The sequence below is a fragment of the Elephas maximus genome, chromosome 13, assembly GCF_024166365.1.
Source record: "Elephas maximus indicus isolate mEleMax1 chromosome 13, mEleMax1 primary haplotype, whole genome shotgun sequence".
NCBI classification, from domain to species: Eukaryota; Metazoa; Chordata; class Mammalia; order Proboscidea; family Elephantidae; genus Elephas; species Elephas maximus.
Genome location: NC_064831.1, coordinates 57,873,079 through 57,885,157, shown reverse-complemented (window position 1 = coordinate 57,885,157; position 12,079 = coordinate 57,873,079). Strand labels below are relative to the sequence as shown.

The 12,079-nt window shown below is 41.9% G+C and overlaps 1 protein-coding gene across 5 annotated transcripts in view; it reads right to left on the bottom strand.

The window, feature by feature from the left end:
• The window catches only part of MAP2K5 (mitogen-activated protein kinase kinase 5), a 287,381-nt gene that overhangs the window by 40,985 nt on the left and 234,317 nt on the right, over positions 1-12,079 (bottom strand). Inside the window, exon 20 of one of the 5 annotated variants that reach the window (XM_049852650.1) lies at positions 2,766-2,842. The exons of the other annotated variants lie outside the window; for them this stretch is intronic. Coding sequence (XP_049708607.1) covers positions 2,786-2,842 — 57 coding nt within the window. The 3' untranslated portion in view covers positions 2,766-2,785. The remainder of the gene's footprint in view (positions 1-2,765; positions 2,843-12,079) is intronic. 5 annotated transcript variants of the gene reach the window in all.

The following is a 12,079-nucleotide window of genomic DNA, read 5'->3' as shown; positions in this document are numbered from 1 at the left end:
CAAAATGAGGAAATGTGACATCTTTGCATGGGTTTTTTTTTTTTTGCATGGGTAGTTAATTTTATTTAAGACCTGATATTGTAGCCTGTTAAGGTCCTCATAATATAAAACTAAGGAACACTGGGTGGTACCCATGAATAATTTATTTCATTTCTGAAAACGCCAACCCAAGTTGACTCTGCAGAACCACAGAGTGGATTCCCATTTCTGTGGTGCCTGGAAAGAATCACTCATCAAAGACGTGGGGGCAAGTCTCATCTCACACGCATAATGCCAGACCTTTCTTTTTGTTTTAAAATCCATGTCTTTTGCATACCTCAAAGGAGAATTTTCTGAGATATGGAACACTGGCTGGTTGGGGGGAGGGGTCAGAATGCCACACACAAACATGGGGGGTAGGGGCAAAGGAGCCTTCTGAGAGCCTCCAAATTAAAAAATGTAGGTAGGCTACTAATACCCCAAAGGAAAGCAAGTGGATATACCCAACAACCTTTACTGCCTTGGAGGATTTTAAAGTACACTTTTCTCTTTTCAAGACCTAATTATTTTCTGCTTTGAATTTTTTGTTGATACTGTGTGTTTCCATTAACAGAAGCATGCTGAATCATTGAGTGTTACTGAATATCTGGTAGGTAATATGGATTTTTTTTTCCCCTCATCCAACGATCCTACACTCTGAGTCCCAAAGGACATACATTGTCCCACAAATTCCACCCCAGATGCTCCCTCGAGTCCAGAGGGACATACAGCATCCCAAAGAAAAAATTTCAAAATTCTCTTCCTTCTACCAAAAATGCACACACCTCATACAACACCCTGTAGAAATAGTAATTTGCAGCACAAGCCTGTTTTTTTCTGTTTCAAACAGTCATAAAGGCTCCTACTTTTCAGCAACATGCACCGTCAGTGGGAAAGCAGCTTTCCAATGAACCTGAGAGGTGGAGAAAATGGGTGGGCAACCGTATATCCCAATGGTCATGAAAGGGTCAAATACAATTAGTAGCTTAGATGAGGATGTAAAAAAAAACAAAAACAAACAGAAAAAACTTCCAAGAACCTGCATATTTCGTTACTGAATTACAATCTGTGGGAAGGAGGGAGGAAGCCCATAGTAAACCTGTGCTCTGGTCTACCTGCAGTTTAACGGCTGCCCATTGGGAGGGAGAGCACCCAGTCACCATGAAGTTGCAGGGAGACAGAGAACCATGTCAAGGGGTTCAGAAGACCTAGTTAAGGAGCTGCTGCTGCTTATCAAAAATGTCCTCTGTGAAATGCAGTATATGGCTTAAGACGAAAAAATACATTTTCAAAACAGTGGCATGGATTGGAGAAGCAGTTACACTAATAACCCTCAGTACTGGCTGAAACTGACTCTAAATTGTTAATAAAAGTCACTCTTTTAAGGCCCTGGGTGTCATACTGCACCTAAGGGGCTTTTTTGTTTTTGGTGATGCTTTTCATATCACAGAGGTATGAAACAAGAACAGTGGACACAACCTTCACCAAAAGCCTTAACCTGAGTTTCTAGTCCCAAATCAACTTTAGAGCTCTGCTAAAGGGACACAGAGCTGGATCTTGTTATCGAACAAGCAACCATTATATAAAAACAGCTGCCATAAATCATTTCGTAAGCAATTCTGGTCATTGAGGAGGACAGTCTCCAAGTCTCAGAGGTTTCAGTGACTACCTGGTCAGCCCCTTTGCTAAACAACTGGAACACAAGCGTGGTGGGCACGCTGGAGAACAGCGAAGGACAATGGGAAAAAATTTGAGTGATGTCTTTGCCTTGTGAATAATGAACAGTTCAGGAAGGTCAACCCATTACAACTGAAACTGTTTAATTATTAATTATGCAGAATCTATGAGCAAATGGACAAGTTCAGAATGTTTAATGTGTGCTAAATTCAACTGGACTCTCTCTGGGTATTTTGTTATTAGCACTTGTCAGCAAGGTGCTCAGGCATAAAAAAAGGCAAGCAGCAGAAAATCTGAGAGTGTGTGTGTGTGTGCATGTACGTTTGTGTACCTGTACACTCAAAGAGGTGGGGACAGGAGGAGGGAGAAACAGGTCCAATTCCAACCACAGCTGCTCCTAGTTCGTTTCCACAGTAAGTTTGCCAGTCAGCAGTATACTTTGCAATCTTGAGAGCAGGCAGGTAAGTTGGGCACTTCAAATACGGGAAATATAAGCGAAAAAAATGCTTTCGAAATGCCTTGCTTAAAAGGGAGATCATTCTTTTAAAGGCATACTGTTTTTGGAACTAAAATGTTCCTTGGCGTTGAAAGGATCCATATCATTAATGTTTTTACACACACGTAGTGTATGTAAAACTGGTAAAATCTGATTAAGGTGAAGCCCTGGCGGCATAGTGGTTTAAGTGCTACAGCTGTTAACTGAGAAAGGTTGGCAGTTCAAATCCATCAGGCACTCCTTGGAAACTTTATGGGGCAGTTCTACTCTGTTCTATAGGGTCGCTGTGAGTTGGAATCAACTTGATGGCAGTGGGTTTGGTTTTTTGGTATCCTATTAGTAATGTCAATTCCTGATTGTGGTATTATACTAAAGTTATGAGATGTTTCCACTGAGGAAACCGTGTGAAGGGTACACAGGATCTCTCTGCAATTGCATGTGAACCAACAATTACATCAAAATAGAAAGTGTAAAAATAAAGAGGTAGGGGACTATTTAAAGTAACTCAGAAGAGACCCAGATGCTTAGTAGAGCTCTGCTTTGTACAAAGGAGAAGCCTGGCATAACTACTCACCTGGAAAAAGCTAGGGAGCCTTAGTTTGAGGACTTCATTTTTGCCTGTAAATTCATAATTAAAGATGACAGTGGAACCTGACAATGATACGATGGTTAATTCAGACATTGATAGGGCACAGGCACAAAACACTAAGCGAAAATGATAAAATCGTTCATTATTTACTTGTTCACTCTAATAACTTTCCTGAACACCTACCATGTGCATGGCACTGGGTGCTGGGATCATTGTGGGATGACTGATACTTAACTCATGTCCTCAAAGAACTTGTGTACTATTCACAGGGGTACGACACCCCTAGTAAAGAGTCCTGCAAGGTGGGGGCAATGGCCAAGCATGCGTGGCAAGGCTGGGTACTCACGCTATGCTGAAGAGCACTGGGTTTGATTCAGGTCGGCTGGTACCTATGGGTTCACAAAGGACAGTGGTGGCAGATAAAGAGCAAAAGGCCAGGGGGTTGTGAGATACCTTCTGTGCAGCCCTCCTTTCTGCCTTCCTCCCCAAGAGCCCCTAGGGGGACTCTGTATCTTATTCCTTTTCCTTTGTGTAAAACAAACATTCTTTCACATCAACGTTTTATACGTATTGGCAGTAAACAAGAGGAAGATAGGAGGACAACTTCTCAAAAATCTCAAGAAAAAGAAAGGAAAAAAAAAAAAAGAATTCAGAGTATACTTCTCGACTGAGATTGTGGGTACAGACTGTCCAATTATGCTACCACCAGAATTACAACAAAGAACCATACTGAACAATTCTGGCCATTCGTTGCAACGTCTTATTTAGAATGCAGACTATTTACTGCAAAGTGTTACTCTAAAGCAAACCAACCAAAAACCAAACCCGTTGCCATCGATTCGATTCCGACTCATAGCGGCCCTATAGGACAGAGTAGAAGGACGCCATGATATTGTGCATGTGGCCCATGAAACTGGCCTGCTTGCTTTGTAACCATACGTTCGGAACTTTGAAAACGTGTTTTTTTTTTTTTTTTATTAACATTTAAGCCAGATTTAGCAGTTTGTTTTACCACTTTTGGAATAAATTTAAAATATACTTTTTTATAATCAGTTGAAAAACAAAACAAGACAAAACAATAGCCCTCAAGGAGTAGGCTGCTGTTGAATTTTAGGGTCAGCTGTGTTGTGGGTTACATTAAAATCAGCCCGGGAAGTTAAATAAAACACGGCAAGGCTTCTAACTTTTTAAAAATAGCCTATTTCTAGACTTAATAGTGTCAAGTCACCCAGCTGACAGGTGGCTGACATCAGTGTATCACCTGGTGTCTGACTAGTGAGAGTCATGCTGTACATTAAAAAACAAGAAACAAAAAAGCTTGTAATTAAAACCTGGTGTTGCTTGGCCTGGTCCAACAATTTCCAGCCCTAGGTACTGGGTTCATACTAAGTGGCAAAGCCCTATTAGATCACTCCCCGTCTACTGGGAGTGCTGGGATCGAAGGCCATTTGTGATTCCATTGGCTTCACAGCAGGCAGAAGACCATTTGCCCCGTAAGACCCCACACTGGTTTTTGAGCCTCCACTGTGTACTGCCTTAAAGTAGTGTCTTCCTGAGACAACTGGCAGAATCTATAGGACAAGTCTGCTCTTCACCAAGGAGGAAACCTAATTTGTCAACACTGAAAAAAACACAAAAAAACTGGACCCTCAACTCTGAAGATCTCCATGTAGGCTAATCTACAAAATCAAAACTCTACCTGTGTAAAATGTAATCCAGTGGTAGATTCTTGTAAATTTGATATTTACAGATCCTTGATGTTCACGTCTGTAAGTTTCTGCTGTAAGAGGCTGTAGCCAGAAAGAAAGAAAAAAAAAAAAGTCCCACCTTATCAAAGGGAGAAAGGTGGAAAATGGATGGGTACTCCTGGTTAGTCACCGAGTGAGTCACCAGTTTAAGATATGAGTGAACCGTAATTACATATCAGATTTGTACAAATTCAACCAATGTTTGTTAAAAACAGTGGGTTTACCTAAAAACATGGCCACACTGTGAGGGAACAAACAGCACTTTGATATTAAGTATACCCGAATTTTAACATGTAGACGGAGCTGACCTAGTCCTCAGGGTTTTATGAGGTACAGAGCTAGGGTGGGTTTGAGGCTTTGAATTTAGGAAGGCTTGCAAGATGGACACCATCAGAAAAGAAGGCCTCTGACTCCCCTCAGCTGCAGACCAGAGAGCCTGCTTTTACTCATCCCATTCCACATCAAGCCTTGAGCAGAGAAAGTGAAAGATGGTTCAATTTCCACACTGGGTCACCTCATGCTCTGGGTTGCCAGACGTGACAAATTACATGTGTGGGCATTTTGGTGTGAAGTTCTGTCCACTGGGTCTGGGCTGACAGTAGCAGCTCATTTAACCTGTCTCAGATGGGCGTGGGACCAGGGGCTAAAGGCTTGAGTTTTAGCCACTGAAACACTCACCTTACCCATAAGCCCTTAAATCAAGGGAGAAACAGCTGTTAGGCAAGTGAACGCCACTACCAGATGGCTGATAAAAAACATAAAATACAAATGAACAAGTCTAAAGGAATCTGTCTCTAGATAATTGAAATTTGAGATTACATGGATTTTTCCTATTATCTTTTTCTCTTAAGTTTTTGGAGAAATTCTTCAGTATTGGGTAAGAGATCAGAGGAAGAAACTGTGTCATTAATATCAAATCTAACCTTTTACCTAGTCTGCCTATTTTGTTGTCATGTAAAAGACTGATATTTACTGAGACATTTTCTAAATATGGCAAAGATCTTGGTGTTTTGTAAAATCCCTTGAAAATATGTGGGTGAAGAACTGGAAAACGAATTAATCTTTTAAACTCTATTTGCAATTGCTTCCTTTCCAAGGCCAGTGTACATCATTTTTTCCTTTTACTCTAGGCCTCTTGTTGGTCATAAGCTATAGTGCACAGCGTATTTAAAGGTGCCTGTGTGAACAGCACATGCGCGTACACACACCCTAACATCCACACACACCCTCCCTTTTTAACTGCTTTAGGCAGAGCAGCAAAAAACATGCTTGTCTCATACCAAAGGGATTTCGTTTACAAAAGTAAAACCCACTATTGTCCTCTTTCTCTGTAGCCTCCTGATGCATTCCTATTGCTTTTTCATAAAACACTGCTGCAAATAATCAAGCATGACCACTGACATCCATGAGATTGAGTTTTAGGAACCATTAAATGAGCTCACCCTCGTGGGAAGCCTCCTGCCCAGGCTGGTCTAAAGGTAATTATTCAGCAATTCCTACCTGTGGTTTTACCTTGTCCCTATATAGCGTTTGAATTTCATACACTCGTAAGGTCAATCTTGTTTCTCAGGAAAAGTCCAGCTACACATGTGTGATCCAGGACCAAGATTAGAATACTGATACACACTGGCATTTCACCAGGTCCTGTGCACAAGAGGGTTGATTAAATGTAGCCTTAGATTCAAAGTAGATCATAAACTAGATTTAACAAAAGCGGAAGAGGAAAATCCAGGAGAGGAAAACCCTTAACAGGTTCCTAAATGAAAGGGAGGATTCCTCTTTTCATAGGTAAGGCATTAGCATGGAAGCATCTCAATCTCATCCACACATCAAGTGCGAGAAGCTGGTAGGTCCGTGTCCTGAAAAATCAACAAGCCATAACACTATCAAGTCAGACTCTGAGAACTCACTATAAACCCAGAGTCCACACCGCCACACTGGATGTCCTCCCAAATGTTCACTCGACTGTTAGTTAAAATAATTACTGCCATTTGCCACCTGCACTGCAAGCTATGGATAAGAGGAAAAGCAGAATTTACAGTGGCTGCACGGTGTACGAGTGTTGGTGGTATTTGCTTACACATTTTTAAACACATTCAAAGGCCGAGAATTGTATGTGAAATTGTGCTGTACCTGGGTCCATTCAATAAACGACAGAGAGAAGGGAATTTAGAGCCAGCTAAAAAAAAATAAGGAGATGCTGCAGCAGTTCAAAATTTGTTAATATGAGAGGAACAAAGAGAGGAAGGGAGGAAGGGAGAGGAAGTGAAAAAAATAGAACTACATACTGTGAAATGAACAAGTTCAGTTAGAATGTTCATCAGGATTTGGAAAATCATAATGCCATCTGCTACTCTGGACCTCAGAACATCAGGGAGCTCATGGGCCCAGACGCTTCCATTTCCAGGAGGAAGGAAGGAACTTACGCTCCCTGGAATGCTGCCTTCATTCTGGAATGGAGGCAACACCCCAGCCGACCAGTTTGGAATCTCTTTTGAGAATATTTGTACTACTCACATGCGCATTTTCCCTGGTTTAGGGGAAATTAACGGCAGGCAGAGTGATTATAGCAACTCGGCAGAGAAGCAAAGCACTGGCCCAGCTCGAGCTTCTGGGTAACTGACCCTGGCATCCAACTTGGGCTTGGGGTGTGTAGGTCCCATCATGGTGGATTAAACGAGCATTGTCCTACGGCTGGGTAAGGCTTCACAATAGAGCAACACATGTTAAATGGCAGCAGCCAAAACTGGCCCCACCAGGCAACTGCCCATTCACAGGATGCTATTCATAGGCCTCCACCACCAAGAAATTAATTCATTAATAATACATCAGGCTTCATGGACAATTCAAAGAAAACAACACAAAGCTACTTGTTCAATGACTGCCTAAAGATGTAGAATTCTTCCTGGATAGCCTCCCCCCCGCCCCTCCACCAAAGACCACAAATCTAATTGACTTACTGAAATAAAAATCATAGGGATGTTTATGCTAATATTGTTTTGTAAAAAGAAAAAGGAAAAATTCTATCCTCTGAATTCACTCAGTGCCATTCATAATAAAAATATGAACTTTTTCAGCAGTAGCTAAGAAAATCTGATTTTATATAACTGCATATTTAAAAATTAATTTTTTCTACTTCAAGTGGCTTTGTACATCCTTCAGACTATCAGGAAAGAATTTTATTTTAACTTGCTTCTTCTGTACCTTTTTTCCTTAACTCAATTCTTTCTTATTCCTCCCTCCCGACAACTCATAAATATGAATTAAATATAATTATAAATGAACAGAACATTAACTTTTGGATTACTGCTGTGTTTTGGTAGAATGTTAATGTCATTTCTAAAGAAACAGTTATTACCAATAGAAAAAGTAATTACTAATGGAATCATGGCCTTAATGCTAACCTATTTTCAATCTGCAAACTAGCCAAACTGTATTAATTTAAACATACTAGACTTTTTAAAGGAGGTATTAGATTTCTAAAGATTGCCTTACATAAAAGAAGAATATCAGTTTTCAAGCTCCCAATTGTATATTCCTCATGCTATGAGGAGGCACCGGTCTAGTTAATAATATCGCTGGAGGACAGGACTATTGTGTGCCTCCACTTGTATTAACTTACAAGTTTCTGATGCCTCAGTCAGTAACTCGTACAAGTTGCAAACATATTAAACACCACATCTTAAATGCTCGTTTATACGAGTGGTTGGAGTGCCAGCCATACTGGTCAGAAGCTCTGGGCCTGCACGGTCTTCTGAGAGCTCAGGCCATCAAGTCTCGGCCCACTTTAGATGACTTGCAATTATGTGTTGTGAAAGGAACAGGCTATGCTTAGGGTGCTGAGAAGGAGCCCTGGTGGTGCACTGATTAAGCACTCTGTTGCTAACTGAAAGGTTGGTGGTTCAAGCCAATCTAGCTGCTCTGCGAGAGAAAGGCCTGGGGATCTGCTCCTGTAAAGATCACAGTCTAGAAAACCTGATGGGGCAGTTCTACTCTATTACATGGGGTCACTATGCGTCGAAATCAACTTGAGGGCACATAACGGCAAAGGGTGCTGGGAGCAGGAGAGGTGCGGGATGTTCCTTTTACTTCTTGCTAATTTGAGAAGCCAGAATTATGGCAAAGTCCCTCGAGCAAAAGATGAATGGACATTTTCCCCTCTGGAGTTGGTTAATGCCACTTTTTGAGTTCTCGGTAGATCTTATTCAGCAGCCACTTTCACGCCCCTCCAGGAGAGTACATGGTATGATCATAGCTCAGCAGCTCCTCAGTTAACCAGACTTCACTTAACCTGTCCAGGAATGAGTGATTCTGCATGAATGATTTTTTAATAACAGAGGCTTGTTGTTGTTAAGTGCCATCCAGTCGACAGAAATAGACACTTAAGGGCCCACATTTTTCTATTTTAATAGCAATCTTTCCAGGAGGAGTCAAGTGTCTCTGTGCCAACTTAAACAGAACACGCAGAATGAAATTCAATTCTTTCTTAAAGATTTGGAGTCACTCCTACAGACAGCAAAACGGAACTGTGTTGTAATATACCTTTACCCTTGGGGCATGTCTGCAATGCTAAGTTAGGTGTTTGTTTATAGTTAAAAAAAAAAATCCTTCCTTTGATGCCAAGATGTTCAGCCATCATTTTTTTTACTTCTGTCAAGGTTAATTATAGCATAGTGGAAAGAGCATTAGCCTTTGACTATAGTCGCTTTCCTCATCTATAAAATGGAGTACTGTGGGGAAGCAATGTAACATGGGGAAGCATTTCGTAAATCACGAAGGTCAATGCTAAGTTCTGAATTTCGATAAAGGCCCATGTATATTAGCTAAGTACACCAGAAACCTCTTATCATATGCCTGCTACTACTTTTTGCATTTTTTTCCCTAAGGACTTGAAAAAACAGGTAATAAGCTCTTATATTTATGCATAACCTTCATTCAACAAATACTAGTACCTACTGTACGTGGCTGCTAACCAAAAGGTCAGCAGCTCTAATCCACCAGGCACTCCTTGGAAACCCTGTGGGGTAGTTCTACTCTGTCCTATAGGATATGAGTCAGAATTGACTCGATGGCAATGGGTACTGTACACTGGAACCCTGGTAGCTCAGTGGTTAAGAGCTATGGCTGTTAACCAACAGGTCGGCAGTTCAAATCCAGCAGGTGCTCCTTGGAAACCCTATGGGGCAGTTCTACTCTGTCCGATAAGGTCGCTATGAGTCAGAATCGACTTGACATCAACAGGCACTGTACATTAGGTACAGTACTATGAAGACAGAAATAAAAAGCCCTCCAGGAACTTAGACTGTAGTTAAAGTTTTTATAATCAGGGCTGGAACAGGAATTAAGATGGTTCTGAACCTCCTATGAATAGAATGCTAGTTTTCTTCTTCCCTGATGCCCTCTCTCTGTGTGCCTCATCTCAGTGATGGTACCACCAGGCGCCCCATTGCCCAAGCCTATGCTTCATCCCTCCCCTACATCCAATTACTCACCAAATCCAGTTCATTCTATCTCCTAAATACCCTTCAGACAGGCGAAGGCTGCCTAATTAAGGCCCTTATCATAATTTCTGAACGGGGTAAAGCTTCTTAGCTGTCCTTCCCTATCCACCTTCCCCACCCCCGCCAGAGTGACTTTTTTAAACAGAAATCTGGTTATGTTGATTCCTTGCCTAAAACTGCCCTATATTTGCCTTGCCCCGGAAAATACCTTCAGGGTAAATTAGAAGTGTTTTGTGGTATGTAAAAAAAAAAACAAAAAACAAACCTGCTGCCATTGAGTCAATTCTGACTTACAGTGGCCCTACCGGACAGAGTAGTAGAAACCACAGGGTTTCCAAGGAGCGGTTGGTAGATTTGAACTGCTGGCCTTTTGGTTAGCAGCCATAGCTCTTAAGCGCTGCGACACCAGGGCTGTGTAGAGGTCCTCCAAAATGTGGCCTTTGCCTCATCTCTCATGCTTTCCCAGGCACTGCAGCCACATCCAGCTCCCTGTGAGAACTTCTGGTACCTTGGAGGCTACTGGCCCTTGGGGCCTTCCCTTCTCTGTGGAGCTTTCTCTGTTAGTCTTCATCTGTCTTCTCGGTGTTTGCCCAGCAGCTTGTCCACACTTTTATTATAGAATTTATATAGCCGCAAACATCACTAAATACCAGATCGTAAATACCCATTACATGAGTGGTTAAAATGACAGTCACTGTGGCCCTCTGAGAGCCGAGGCCATCAAGTCTCCTACCACTTCCACTACCTGCAGTTGAGTTTAAAGTGATCAGTTTATAAACGACTGTTTACTTCTCTGCCTCCTTGGCTAGAGTGGAGGCTCTTTAATGGTGGCAACTGCGCCATTCATTCTCTGTCTCCAGTGCCTTGCTCTGGGACTAGTACAGGTGTACAGAGTGATGGTTTGGGTTATAACCAGCAGTTTTCAAATTACAGTCTCTGGCAATCTAAGAACTTTTATGCAAGTGCCTGGGAGAAGAGGGGTGGAGATCTAAGCCTCCTAACCTCTGATTAAACCAGAATAGTTTCATGTTTACCAGCTTCACAATGTGGCTTTCCGAGCAACACAGAGGGGCCTGGGGCTTTAAAAAAAATGTGAAAATCAATTACTGTATCAATACAATCTGATTTGCAAATGTCTTTTAGAAGTAGAACTTTTATATAATACAAGGCACACAGACCTTAAATAAATAAAAACTTATGTGTACCTTTAACTAGTCTCTTAGTTTCTTTCCTTCTCTATCAAACAAAGCATTGTAAGTAAAATAAAAAAGGGGGACATTCTTGTCATATTCAGGCCGTCCTTCATTCAGGAAACAGGCGGGTTATCCTAGAGTTCATTGGGAATGCATACGGAACTCAAAACACACTGCCCCTCATGGAATCATCACAACGATGCGCAGACGAAGTGCCAGGCCAACAGACAGGTACAGCTGTTTCAAGTCACAGCTCCAGGAAGGAGACCTTTGTGCCCCCGTGTGGGGTTGGGGCGGAGGAGGTGATGGTTATCCCCATAAGGTCTGTAGCTGGGAAAAGGAGGTTGACAGGGATGCCACAGTGGGGATGGGCAAAGGCTGATGGAAAGGAGGTGCCCAGCTGCAAGATGGGCAACAGAGGAGGAAGGGGAGTCTGGCCTTGGGCCCTCAATGGTAATGAAGAGTAAAGTATGCTCGCTTAAGATAGGAACAGACTATCTTGGCAAAAAAAAAAAAAAAAGAGCCCATCATTACAAAATTCTACTTATAAAAGTCTATGCCTTCTGCAAGTTCTTATGACTCTATTTAACCATAAAATTTAATGAAGACATAAGAGAGCCTCTTCTATTTACTTATCTGCCTGGCTGGCGTATTCACATCATTACAGTAGCACTAAAAAGAGTCATTATAAATGGGGACAATCATCCAGCCCACAAAACACCTGAACTCACTCACAAGAGGCCTCATGTAGACTCTTTGCTTAGACGTGGCTCCCTGATGTTTTCTAGAAATGCCAGCAAACATGTCCAGTGCTGGAAGGAAGCATCGCTTGATGGGAGAGCTGGGCAGGATAGCCC